Genomic DNA, 13739 nt, shown 5'->3' with positions numbered 1-13739 from the left:
GTCTGATGAACCCCAAACTATGTGAAGAGGTTAGAAGTGTCATAATGAATACCATGTCACCCTCCTATTCCCCAAAATTCACAAGTTGGTAACAGATTCAAGCCTCGTGGCTAAATTCCAACTAAAGACACATTTGACAGACAGCAAAGGCAGAATGAATGAAAAATCATAATAAACGTTGCTTGGTAGTAAGAACTACTGATGAGACCCTGTCCTAAATGGCCATGCTGTAAATAGACTTAGCTCAGTAATACACATCTGTGAGCCTGCTTGGCCTAGAACTGAACCTTCATACATCTCAAACCGAATTCAAATTCCATAACTCCCACACTTATGCCCTGTACACACAGTCGGACTTTGTTCGGACATTCCGACAACAAAATCCTAGGATTTTTTTCCGACGGATGTTGGCTCAAACTTGTCTTGCATACACACGGTCACACAAAGTTGTCGGAAAATCTGATCGTTCTGAACACGGTGATGTAAAACACGTACGTCGGGACTATAAACGGGGCAGTGGCCAATAGCTTTCATCTCTTTATTTATTCTGAGCATGCGTGGCACTTTGTCCGTTGGATTTGTGTACACACGATCGGAATTTCCGACAACGGATTTTGTTGTCGGAAAATTTTATAGCCTGCTCTCAAACATTGTGTGTCGGAAAATCCGATGGAAAATGTGTGATGGAGCCTACACACGGTCGGAATTTCCGACAACAAGGTCCTATCACACATTTTCCATCCGAAAATCCGACCGTGTGTACGGGGCATTAGACTTACCTTCCAAAAGAGTGGCTACACTAATGAATAACAAAATATCAATCGGTTAAGAAACCAAACACACCTAATTTATAAAGTTCAGAAGGCTAATAAGACACATTAGACCTCCTAAAATATAGATCATATCTATATCATATTTGGTATCTAACAAATCGTAATTTCATTCTGCTGCATATGCTGTTGCAATTCTGACTTTTTAAAAGAAATTTATTTATCATTCACTGCCACACCCAGGCAGGAATGTAATAGTTTTACAATTCAGTAGCTTGCCAATGGTTACCTTGAAAGAAGGTGCAGAATTCCGGGGGCAGGGTGGCCGGGGAAAACTTGTATTTACTCTTTTCTTTTGCACTTACAATTTCCCTGAGGAGCAGAAAACAGAAGTTAAAAGTGAACACCCAGAATGGAGTGCAAAAAATAATTTGGCAAATGTTTTAGAATCACACTTCAGCATTTAAAAAGGTAGTGAATCTTATATTACTCCAGATTATAAATCTGCCGTTTTAAGGATTGCAGATTGAAAGTTTTAAGGAATGGAAGTCTGAGGTGCTATAAGATCTGATGTTTCAGGTGCTATAGATCTAATGTTTCAGGTGCTATAGATCTAATGTTTCAGGTGCTATAGATCTAATGTTTCAGGTGCTATAGATCTAATGTTTCAGGTGCTATAGATCTAATGTTTCAGGTGCTATAGATCTAATGTTTCAGGTGCTATAGATCAGACGGTTGAGGGATCCTAGATCAGACGGTTGAGGGATCCTAGATCAGACGGTTGAGGGATCCTAGATCAGACGGTTGAGGGATCCTAGATCAGACGGTTGAGGGATCCTAGATCAGACGGTTGAGGGATCCTAGATCAGACGGTTGAGGGATCCTAGATCAGACGGTTGAGGGATCCTAGATCAGACGGTTGAGGGATCCTAGATCAGACGGTTGAGGGATCCTAGATCAGACGGTTGAGGGATCCTAGATCAGACGGTTGAGGGATCCTAGATCAGACGGTTGAGGGATCCTAGATCAGACGGTTGAGGGATCCTAGATCAGACGGTTGAGGGATCCTAGATCAGACGGTTGAGGGATCCTAGATCAGACGGTTGAGGGATCCTAGATCAGACGGTTGAGGGATCCTAGATCAGACGGTTGAAGGATCCTAGATCAGACGGTTGAGGGATCCTAGATCAGACGGTTGAGGGATCCTAGATCAGACGGTTGAGGGATCCTAGATCAGACGGTTGAGGGATATCCTAGATCAGATGGTTGAGGGATATCCTAGATCAGACATTTTTGGGATACTAGATCAGATGTTTTAGGGATTGAAGACTAGATGTTTTATGGCTCGTAGCTCAGATGTTTTAGGGATCACAGATTAGAAGTTTAAGAAACTATGGATTGTTTTGGGACAATAGATCAGATGTTTTAGGGACTGTAGATTGGCCATGTTAGGCTGGATTCACACCTATGCATTTTTAGTGCTTTTTGCATTTTGCACAACAGAACGTGTTCCATAGGAAACCATGTTAAATGGACTGTAGTGCAAATCTGCAAAATGCAAAAAGCACTAAAACTGCATAGGTGTGAATCCAGCCTTAGTGATCGTAAACTTGATGTATTAGGGATTTTAAATTAGAAGTTTTAGAGGCTGTAGACTGGATGTTTTAGAAAAAGAAAGAAAAAACTGGATTTCTATTGGCTACGTACCCTCCAAGCTGTCTCCGCCACGTCTGGTAGGGATCGAAGAGACACTCACACAGGTGCAGAGCGTAGATGGTGACTTTTTCCGTCAGGGACCACAGCTCCTCTTGATCCTCGTCAGCTGGGCTTTTGAACTACAATAAAGATGAATAGACATAATCCACCACAAAGGGCAGAGTCCCGATTTATCCTCCACCCCTGGTTGATCAGTCAGTGCTGCGGGGCCGTGTGATCCATCTGCTGGCTCTTAGTAAACATCCATTGTGCTGGCAGAGAGCTCACACAGCCCCGCAGCGCTGATTGATCTTTTCAAGAATGAAAAGTCAGTGCTTGTATAATTAATTATGCTGGACATACAAAAAAAAAAAAAAAAAAAAGAATTCCAGGTATTTGAATCTCTGCTCCATACTTGCACCTCTTTGGCTAAGTTTAGACCTTCGCTTGTTGGGAATGCATGCAAAATTGCACACTTTCCCGACACGCAAATAAACGCACGGCCATTTAGCATGCCATTAAGGCTTATTTCACACTTACAGGTATAACTGAGCGTGGGCGCATTGCCACGCGTTTTCCACACATTCCTGTATAGGACAGCTTATTAATTTCAATGGGCTGCTCTGCGCAAGAGGAACACAGAAAAGAATTCGACTTTTTTCCAAAAACGCGGTATGTTGCACGCCCTTGCATATGTGTGGTGGTGCCGTTAACAATTAAATGGCACCGCAGCCTTCGTTTCTCTGCAATTTTGAGCTGCATTAATGCCATCCCCACACATCTGCAAACGCGTGCACCAAACTGCATGGTGCCGCAGCATTGAGGGGTTCAGTGCGGCACTTTTTTTTGGAAAAGAGGCAGGGGTCTTCCTTCCCGCATTTCTCGCACATAGGGAAGCGCGTTGAAATGAATGGGCTGCCCTATGTGCAGAAACTTGGTTGCACTTGTAGGTGTGAGTCCAGCCTTAGCGCCACACTCAGGTCAGTCTGTAGCGTAGGTTATCTAAACAAGCTTCTTTTAAAATTAACAACCACAAAGCATGGTGACTTTTTATTTATTTAAAGGAAACCTCTCATAACACAACTCGGTGGATGTGTGTCCCATTCCTTGTGGAGGAGAATTGTATAAAACCAAATTACTTCCCCAATCGTGAAGAATTTTTCAAATACCCCACAGGATCTTTGCAAAGGGGTCTCTAAGCTGTGCTGGATTTAGAGCAAGCTCGCAGATCGAAAATTCACCACCCAACTTGTTCCCGCTTAGTGGCTCTATAACAGGAGGATCAAGCAGGACAAGTAACCAGATGATCATTTCAGAAGGTGTTCCTCAGTGGCCAGCGGAGTGTTTCCCTTTATGACTGATCTCCTATCATTGGTGCAACAAGCAGACGAGAAGGCTTACCCTTATGGCAGACGCAGTCAGGAGTCGGATCACCTCGCTGACGAAAACCGGAGTCTTCTCCTTCTCCACATTCTCCAGATTCCTGCAAGATGGACAATCATCATTTACGGAGGATTACCGCAAGAAGGTGGCCACACACTGTACATAGCCATGTGTGACCGACTAGGGCTCTGTTCATGCCATCAGAAATTTTTGGGCCCCTTACACAGCTTTAGGCCTGGCCCGCGTCCCCCCCCCCCCCCAAGCATGACCACCAACATTACCCATGGCTTGCCCACGGGCCATCCAACCGAATCCACACACCAACCACCTCTCCAGCCCCACCCCCCCACCTGTATATATATGCCAGCCCCCCCCACACACACATCTGTATATATGTCAGCCCCCCCCCCCCAACACACCTGTATATATGTCAGCCCCCCCCCCCAACACACCTGTATATATGTCAGCCCCCCCCACCCCAACACAACTGTATATATGTCAGCCCCCCCCAACACACCTATATATAAGGCAGCGCCCCAACACACCTGTATATATGTCAGCTCCCCCCCCCCCCCAACACACCTGTATATATATATGTCAGCTCCCCCCCCCCCCCAACACACCTGTATATATGTCAGCTCCCCCCCCCCCAACACACCTGTATATATATATGTCAGCTCCCCCCCCCCCCCCAACACACCTGTATATATATGTCAGCTCCCCCCCCCCCCCCCAACACACCTGTATATATATGTCAGCCCCCCCCCCCCCCCCCCCCAACACACCTGTATATATATGTCAGCTCATATGACAGAGGAGCCCAGTACAGGCAGCTCACACGAGGGGTGCACATGCACATAGTAGCCAGAGAGGGCAGTAAAGAGCTCAATGTCTGAGCTCAATGACACAGAGAGCAGCAGAAGCTACGAGATCATTTCTAAAGTGCACAACACGGCTCTCCCTTCACCCGTCCTGCCTTCTTCGGGGCCCCTTACAGTTGTATCGGCTGTACCCCCCTGATGGCGGCCCTGCATACCATGCAGGTGCAAATGTGTTCCCCGTGCGTCGCCTGTAGGGCAGTCTATTTCAATTGGCTGCCCTACGTGCGAGAAACTCGGAAAGAGAGTCCTTGGTGCTTTTTTTTATTTTCAAAATTGCTGCACAGCGTATGGTGCCTCCTTAGTCTTCCAAGCTGAATGCACCATTCACAAAGAGATGCCCCCCCCCCCCAACCCCCCCACCACCCCACCATTCACAAAGAGATGCCCCACCCCCCCAACCATTCACAAAGAGATGGGTCCCCCCCCCCACCCCCACCACCCCACCATTCACAAAGAGATGGGTCCCCCCCCACCCCACCATTCACAAAGAGATGGGTCCCCCCCCACCCCACCATTCACAAAGAGATGGCGCATGCCCCCCCCCCACCATTCACAAAGAGATGGCGCATGCCCCCCCCCCCACCATTCACAAAGAGATGGCGCCTGCCCCCCCCCCACCATTCACAAAGAGATGGCGCCTGCCCCCCCCCCACCCCACCATTCACAAAGAGATGGCGCCTGCCAATCCTCATTAAAAGGCACAGGGGGCACATTGGACACCCAGCACAATGGCAGCAAAGGTGCCCAGTGTGTTCATCGATGAAATATACACCTTCCATGTGCTCTCCTTGCTGTGAAGGCCAGTACCAGGTGGGGGCAGGGACCATCTCTTTGTTACTGGTAGATATACGGTCAGGGGACACACTGGGCACCTTTGCTGCCATTGTGCTATGTGATGGGTGTCCAATGTGCCCCCTGTGCCTTTATGGAAGGATGGGCTACCTCCAGGCCCACCTTGTGGGTACACCTGTTCCATTGATTGGTAACACAAACTGCTAATCAGCCAATCACATGGCAGCAACTCAATGCATTTAGGCATCTAGACGTGGTGAAGACGACTTGCTGAAGTTCAAACTGAGCATCAGAATAGGGAAGAAAGGGGTTTGAAGTGACTTTGAACGTGGCATGGTTGTTGGTGGCAGGTGGGCTGGTCTGCGTATTTCTGTTATCCAGTGAGCGGCGGTTGTGTGGAGGAAAATGCCTTGTTGAGGTCAGAGGAGAATGGGCAGACTGGTTCCAGATGATAGAAAGACAACAGTAACTCAAATAACCCCTCGTTACATCCAAGGTATGCAGAATACCATTTCTGAACCTTGGAGCAGATGGACTACAGCAGCAGAAGACCACACCGGGTGCCACTCCTGTCAGCTAAGAACAGAAAACTGAGGCTACAATTGGCACAGGATCACCAAAATTGGACAATAGAAGATTGGAAAAACGTTGCCTGGTCTGATGAGTCTGGATTTCAGCTCCGACATTCAGATGTTGAGGTCAGAGTTTGTCTCATGGATCCATCCTGCCTTGTATCACCGGTTCAGGCTGGTGGTGGGGGTGTAATGGTGTGGGGGATGGGGTATCACCGGTTCAGGCTGGTGGTGGGGGTGTAATGGTGTGGGGGATGGGATATCACCGGTTCAGGCTGGTGGTGGGGGGTGTAATGGTGTGGGGGATGGGGTATCACTGGTTCAGGCTGGTGGTGGGGGTGTAATGGTGTGGGGGATGGGATATCACCGGTTCAGGCTGGTGGTGGGGGTGTAATGGTGTGGGGGATGGGGTATCACCGGTTCAGGCTGGTGGTGGGGGTGTAATGGTGTGGGGGATGGGGTATCACCGGTTCAGGCTGGTGGTGGGGGTGTAATGGTGTGGGGGATGGGATATCACCGGTTCAGGCTGGTGGTGGGGGTGTAATGGTGTGGGGGATGGGATATCACCGGTTCAGGCTGGTGGTGGGGGTGTAATGGTGTGGGGGATGGGATATCACCGGTTCAGGCTGGTGGTGGGGGTGTAATGGTGTGGGGGATGGGATATCACCGGTTCAGGTTGGTGGTGGGGGTGTAATGGTGTGGGGGATGGGATATCACCGGTCCAGGCTGGTGGTGGGGGTGTAATGGTGTGGGGGATGGGGTATCACCGGTTCAGGCTGGTGGTGGGGGTGTAATGGTGTGGGGGATGGGATATCACCGGTTCAGGCTGGTGGTGGGGGTGTAATGGTGTGGGGGATGGGATATCACCGGTTCAGGCTGGTGGTGGGGGTGTAATGGTGTGGGGGGATGGGGTATCACCGGTTCAGACTGGTGGTGGGGGTGTAATGGCGTGGGGGATGGGATATCACCGGTTCAGGCTGGTGGTGGGGGGTGTAATGGTGTGGGGGATGGCGTATCACCGGTTCAGGCTGGTGGTGGGGGTGTAATGGTGTGGGGGATGGGATATCACCAGTTCAGGCTGGTGGTGGGGGTGTAATGGTGTGGGGGATGGGATATCACCGGTTCAGGCTGGTGGTGGGGTGTAATGGTGTGGGGGATGGGATATCACCGGTTCAGGCTGGTGGTGGGGTGTAATGGTGTGGGGGATGGGGTATCACCGGTTCAGGCTGGTGGTGGGGGTGTAATGGTGTGGGGGATGGGATATCACCGGTTCAGGCTGGTGGTGGGGGTGTAATGGTGTGGGGGATGGGATATCACCGGTTCAGGCTGGTGGTGGGGGTGTAATGGTGTGGGGGATGGGATATCACCGGTTCAGGCTGGTGGTGGGGGTGTAATGGTGTGGGGGGATGGGGTATCACCGGTTCAGACTGGTGGTGGGGGTGTAATGGCGTAGGGGATGGGATATCACCGGTTCAGGCTGGTGGTGGAGGGTGTAATGGTGTGGGGGATGGCGTATCACCGGTTCAGGCTGGTGGTGGGGGTGTAATGGTGTGGGGGATGGGATATCACCGGTTCAGGCTGGTGGTGGGGTGTAATGGTGTGGGGGATGGGGTATCACCGGTTCAGGCTGGTGGTGGGGGTGTAATGGTGTGGGGAATGGGATATCACCGGTTCAGGCTGGTGGTGGGGGTGTAATGGTGTGGGGGGATGGGATATCACCGGTTCAGGCTGGTGGTGGGGGTGTAATGGTGTGGGGGATGGGATATCACCGGTTCAGGCTGGTGGTGGGGGTGTAATGGTGTGGGGGATGGGATATCACCGGTTCAGGCTGGTGGTGGGGGTGTAATGGTGTGGGGGATGGGATATCACCAGTTCAGGCTGGTGGTGGGGGTGTAATGGTGTGGGGAATGGGATATCACAGGTTCAGGCTGGTGGTGGGGGTGTAATGGTGTGGGGGATGGGGTATCACCGGTTCAGGCTGGTGGTGGGGGTGTAATGGTGTGGGAGATGGGGTATCACCGGTTCAGGCTGGTGGTGGGGGTGTAATGGTGTGGGGGATGGGATATCACCGGTTCAGGCTGGTGGTGGGGGTGTAATGGTGTGGGGGATGGGATATCACCGGTTCAGGCTGGTGGTGGGGTGTAATGGTGTGGGGGATGGGATATCACCGGTTCAGGCTGGTGGTGGGGGGTGTAATGGTGTGGGGGATGGGATATCACCGGTTCAGGCTGGTGGTGGGGGTGTAATGGTGTGGGGGATGGGGTATCACCGGTTCAGGCTGGTGGTGGGGGTGTAATGGTGTGGGGGATGGGGTATCACCGGTTCAGGCTGGTGGTGGGGGTGTAATGGTGTGGGGGATGGGATATCACCGGTTCAGGCTGGTGGTGGGGGTGTAATGGTGTGGGGGGATGGGGTATCACCGGTTCAGACTGGTGGTGGGGGTGTAATGGCGTGGGGGATGGGATATCACCGGTTCAGGCTGGTGGTGGGGGGTGTAATGGCGTGGGGGATGGCGTATCACCGGTTCAGGCTGGTGGTGGGGGTGTAATGGTGTGGGGGATGGGATATCACCGGTTCAGGCTGGTGGTGGGGTGTAATGGTGTGGGGGATGGGATATCACCGGTTCAGGCTGGTGGTGGGGTGTAATGGTGTGGGGGATGGGGTATCACCGGTTCAGGCTGGTGGTGGAGGTGTAATGGTGTGGGGGATGGGATATCACCGGTTCAGGCTGGTGGTGGGGGTGTAATGGTGTGGGGGATGGGATATCACCGGTTCAGGCTGGTGGTGGGGGTGTAATGGTGTGGGGGGATGGGATATCACCGGTTCAGGCTGGTGGTGGGGGTGTAATGGTGTGGGGGGATGGGATATCACCGGTTCAGGCTGGTGGTGGGGGTGTAATGGTGTGGGGGATGGGATATCACCGGTTCAGGCTGGTGGTGGGGGTGTAATGGTGTGGGGGATGGGATATCACAGGTTCAGGCTGGTGGTGGGGGTGTAATGGTGTGGGGGATGGGGTATCACCGGTTCAGGCTGGTGGTGGGGGTGTAATGGTGTGGGAGATGGGGTATCACCGGTTCAGGCTGGTGGTGGGGGTGTAATGGTGTGGGGGATGGGATATCACCAGTTCAGGCTGGTGGTGGGGGGTGTAATGGTGTGGGGGATGGGATATCACCGGTTCAGGCTGGTGGTGGGGGTGTAATGGTGTGGGGGATGGGGTATCACCGGTTCAGGCTGGTGGTGGAGGTGTAATGGTGTGGGGGATGGGATATCACCGGTTCAGGCTGGTGGTGGGGGTGTAATGGTGTGGGGGATGGGATATCACCGGTTCAGGCTGGTGGTGGGGGTGTAATGGTGTGGGGGATGGGATATCACCGGTTCAGGCTGGTGGTGGGGGTGTAATGGTGTGGGGGGATGGGGTATCACCGGTTCAGACTGGTGGTGGGGGTGTAATGGCGTGGGGGATGGGATATCACCGGTTCAGGCTGGTGGTGGAGGGTGTAATGGTGTGGGGGATGGCGTATCACCGGTTCAGGCTGGTGGTGGGGGTGTAATGGTGTGGGGGATGGGATATCACCGGTTCAGGCTGGTGGTGGGGTGTAATGGTGTGGGGGATGGGGTATCACCGGTTCAGGCTGGTGGTGGGGGTGTAATGGTGTGGGGGATGGGATATCACCGGTTCAGGCTGGTGGTGGGGGTGTAATGGTGTGGGGGGATGGGATATCACCGGTTCAGGCTGGTGGTGGGGGTGTAATGGTGTGGGGGATGGGATATCACCGGTTCAGGCTGGTGGTGGGGGTGTAATGGTGTGGGGGATGGGATATCACCGGTTCAGGCTGGTGGTGGGGGTGTAATGGTGTGGGGGATGGGATATCACCAGTTCAGGCTGGTGGTGGGGGTGTAATGGTGTGGGGAATGGGATATCACAGGTTCAGGCTGGTGGTGGGGGTGTAATGGTGTGGGGGATGGGGTATCACCGGTTCAGGCTGGTGGTGGGGGTGTAATGGTGTGGGAGATGGGGTATCACCGGTTCAGGCTGGTGGTGGGGGTGTAATGGTGTGGGGGATGGGATATCACCGGTTCAGGCTGGTGGTGGGGGGTGTAATGGTGTGGGGGATGGGATATCACCGGTTCAGGCTGGTGGTGGGGGTGTAATGGTGTGGGGGATGGGGTATCACCGGTTCAGGCTGGTGGTGGGGGTGTAATGGTGTGGGGGATGGGGTATCACCGGTTCAGGCTGGTGGTGGGGGTGTAATGGTGTGGGGGATGGGATATCACCGGTTCAGGCTGGTGGTGGGGGTGTAATGGTGTGGGGGGATGGGGTATCACCGGTTCAGACTGGTGGTGGGGGTGTAATGGCGTGGGGGATGGGATATCACCGGTTCAGGCTGGTGGTGGAGGGTGTAATGGTGTGGGGGATGGCGTATCACCGGTTCAGGCTGGTGGTGGGGGTGTAATGGTGTGGGGGATGGGATATCACCGGTTCAGGCTGGTGGTGGGGTGTAATGGTGTGGGGGATGGGATATCACCGGTTCAGGCTGGTGGTGGGGTGTAATGGTGTGGGGGATGGGGTATCACCGGTTCAGGCTGGTGGTGGAGGTGTAATGGTGTGGGGGATGGGATATCACCGGTTCAGGCTGGTGGTGGGGGTGTAATGGTGTGGGGGATGGGATATCACCGGTTCAGGCTGGTGGTGGGGGTGTAATGGTGTGGGGGGATGGGATATCACCGGTTCAGGCTGGTGGTGGGGGTGTAATGGTGTGGGGGGATGGGATATCACCGGTTCAGGCTGGTGGTGGGGGTGTAATGGTGTGGGGGATGGGATATCACCGGTTCAGGCTGGTGGTGGGGGTGTAATGGTGTGGGGGATGGGATATCACAGGTTCAGGCTGGTGGTGGGGGTGTAATGGTGTAGGGGATGGGGTATCACCGGTTCAGGCTGGTGGTGGGGGTGTAATGGTGTGGGAGATGGGGTATCACCGGTTCAGGCTGGTGGTGGGGGTGTAATGGTGTGGGGGATGGGATATCACCAGTTCAGGCTGGTGGTGGGGGGTGTAATGGTGTGGGGGATGGGATATCACCGGTTCAGGCTGGTGGTGGGGGTGTAATGGTGTGGGGGATGGGGTATCACCGGTTCAGGCTGGTGGTGGAGGTGTAATGGTGTGGGGGATGGGATATCACTGGTTCAGGCTGGTGGTGGGGGTGTAATGGTGTGGGGGATGGGATATCACTGGTTCAGGCTGGTTGTGGTGATGTAATGGTGTGGGGGATGGGATATCACCGGTTCAGGCTGGTGGTGGGGGGTGTAATGGTGGGGGGGATATTTTCTTGGCACATTTTGGGCCCCTTAGTACACATTGATCATGGTTTAATCACCACGGCCTACATGAGTATTGTTGCTGACCATGTCCATCCCTTTATGACTGCAGTGTCCCCATCTTCTGATGGCTCCTTCCAGCAGGATAATGCACCATGTCACAAAGCTCCAATCATCTCACCACTGGACAATGAGGTCCCTGTCCTCCAATGGCCTCCACACTCACCACATCTCATCCAATAGAGCACCTTTGGCATGTGGTGGAACGGGAGATTGGCATCATGGATGGGCAGCAGACAAATCTGCAGCAACTGTGTGATGTTATCAGGTCACTATGGAGGAAAATCTCTGAGGAACATTTCCAACACCTTGTTGTATCTATTCCACCAAGAATGAAGGCCAAAGGGGGTCCAACCCGGTGCTAGCAAGGAGGACCCAATAAAGTGTCCGGTGTGTGTATATATACAGTATATATACTGTGCCAGGACACAAAAAAACGTCATTTATCTCTTTTTTTTCACTCTGGCACCATTGGGGGATCTCACAGACGGGGGTTGGGGGTTTCTCCTCCATGCTTGGACAAGCAGCTTCTAATATTATTGAAATTAATGAAACTTCCAGGAAACAAAACATAAAAGAAGTATTTATAAACGGGGACTTTCCAGGGGGACTGAATGCGGCACCAACAATGGGAATTTCCCGACCTATACAGAACCCGTACAATTTATTATCTCCCCCCCCCCCCCCCGAAATCACCAATCAGGGAATCCTCTCCAGAGATCACAGACATGAATACGATCGTCACTAAATTGTATATAGAGAGGTTTTATGTCTAGTGAAGTGCCGGCAGATCTATAATACATTCCAACATGAATATCATCAGATAAATGAAAATGTTATCAAAATAAATGTTACAATGTTTAAAAAAATTAAAAGATCTCTGCCAGGTATTGTGACCTCCAGTCTCCTCTCCAGTCTGGCACACCGGCTCCTCTCCTGGACTGAAATGTCTTCCTCCGATTTCACCGCACACTGTGAGCTTCTCACCATGTGCATTAGAAGCTGCAGCAAGTCAGATAGAGCCCCGCCCTCATTTCCTGGCTGGAGGACATCTGGGGGGTGTCATCATTGGTGTCAGTGGGAGGAATAGTGCCCCATCATTGGTATCAGTGGGAGGAATAGTGCCCCATCATTGGTATCAGTGGGAGGAATAGTGCCCCATCATTGGTATCAGTGGGAGGAATAGTGCCCCATCATTGGTGTCAGTAGAAGGAATAGTGCCCCATCATTGGTGTCAGTGGAAGGAATAGTGTCCCATTATTGGTATCAGTGGGAGGAATAGTGCCCCATCATTGGTGTCAGTAGAAGGAATAATGCCCCATCATTGGTATCAGTGGGAGGAATAGTGCCCCATCATTGGTGTCAGTGGGAGGAATAGTGCCCCATCATTGGTGTCAGTGGAGGAATAGTGCCCCATCATTGGTGTCAGTGGGAGGAATAGTGTCCCATCATTGGTGTCAGTGGGAGGAATAGTGCCCCATCATTGGTATCAGTGGGAGGAATAGTGCCCCATCATTGGTATCAGTGGGAGGAATAGTGCCCCATCATTGGTATCAGTGGGAGGAATAGTGCCCCATCATTGGTATCAGTGGGAGGAATAGTGCCCCATCATTGGTATCAGTGGGAGGAATAGTGCCCCATCATTGGTGTCAGTAGAAGGAATAGTGCCCCATCATTGGTGTCAGTGGAAGGAATAGTGTCCCATCATTGGTGTCAGTAGAAGGAATAGTGCCCCATCATTGGTGTCAGTAGAAGGAATAATGCCCCATCATTGGTATCAGTGGGAGGAATAGTGCCCCATCATTGGTGTCAGTGGGAGGAATAGTGCCCCATCATTGGTGTCAGTGGGAGGAATAGTGCCCCATCATTGGTGTCAGTGGGAGGAATAGTGTCCCATCATTGGTGTCAGTGGGAGGAATAGTGTCCCATCATTGGTATCAGTGGGAGGAATAGTGCCCCATCATTGGTATCAGTGGGAGGAATAGTGCCCCATCATTGGTATCAGTGGGAGGAATAGTGCCCCATCATTGGTATCAGTGGGAGGAATAGTGCCCCATCATTGGTGTCAGTAGAAGGAATAGTGCCCCATCATTGGTGTCAGTGGAAGGAATAGTGTCCCATTATTGGTATCAGTGGGAGGAATAGTGCCCCATCATTGGTGTCAGTGGGAGGAATAGTGCCCCATCATTGGTGTCAGTGGGAGGAATAGTGTCCCATCATTGGTGTCAGTGGGAGGAATAGTGCCCCATCATTGGTGTCAGTGGGAGGAATA

At 52.2% G+C, this 13739-nt stretch overlaps 1 protein-coding gene across 5 annotated transcripts in view; it reads right to left on the bottom strand.

Annotated features, from left to right (window-relative positions):
- Positions 1 to 13739, bottom strand: part of NBEAL2 (neurobeachin like 2) — a 245461-nt gene that overhangs the window by 137100 nt on the left and 94622 nt on the right. For all 5 annotated transcript variants that reach the window (XM_073632459.1, XM_073632461.1, XM_073632462.1 and 2 more), the window contains exons 4-6: positions 3867 to 3948; positions 2478 to 2605; positions 1060 to 1142 (exon numbers count right to left, since the gene is read on the bottom strand). In XM_073632459.1, coding sequence (XP_073488560.1) covers positions 1060 to 1142; positions 2478 to 2605; positions 3867 to 3948 — 293 coding nt within the window. The remainder of the gene's footprint in view (positions 1 to 1059; positions 1143 to 2477; positions 2606 to 3866; positions 3949 to 13739) is intronic.

This window comes from Aquarana catesbeiana, linkage group LG05, assembly GCF_042186555.1.
Source record: "Aquarana catesbeiana isolate 2022-GZ linkage group LG05, ASM4218655v1, whole genome shotgun sequence".
Taxonomy (NCBI): domain Eukaryota; kingdom Metazoa; phylum Chordata; class Amphibia; order Anura; family Ranidae; genus Aquarana; species Aquarana catesbeiana.
The sequence above is the reverse complement of the archived record's forward strand: the minus strand, read 5'-3'. Positions and strand labels throughout refer to the sequence as shown.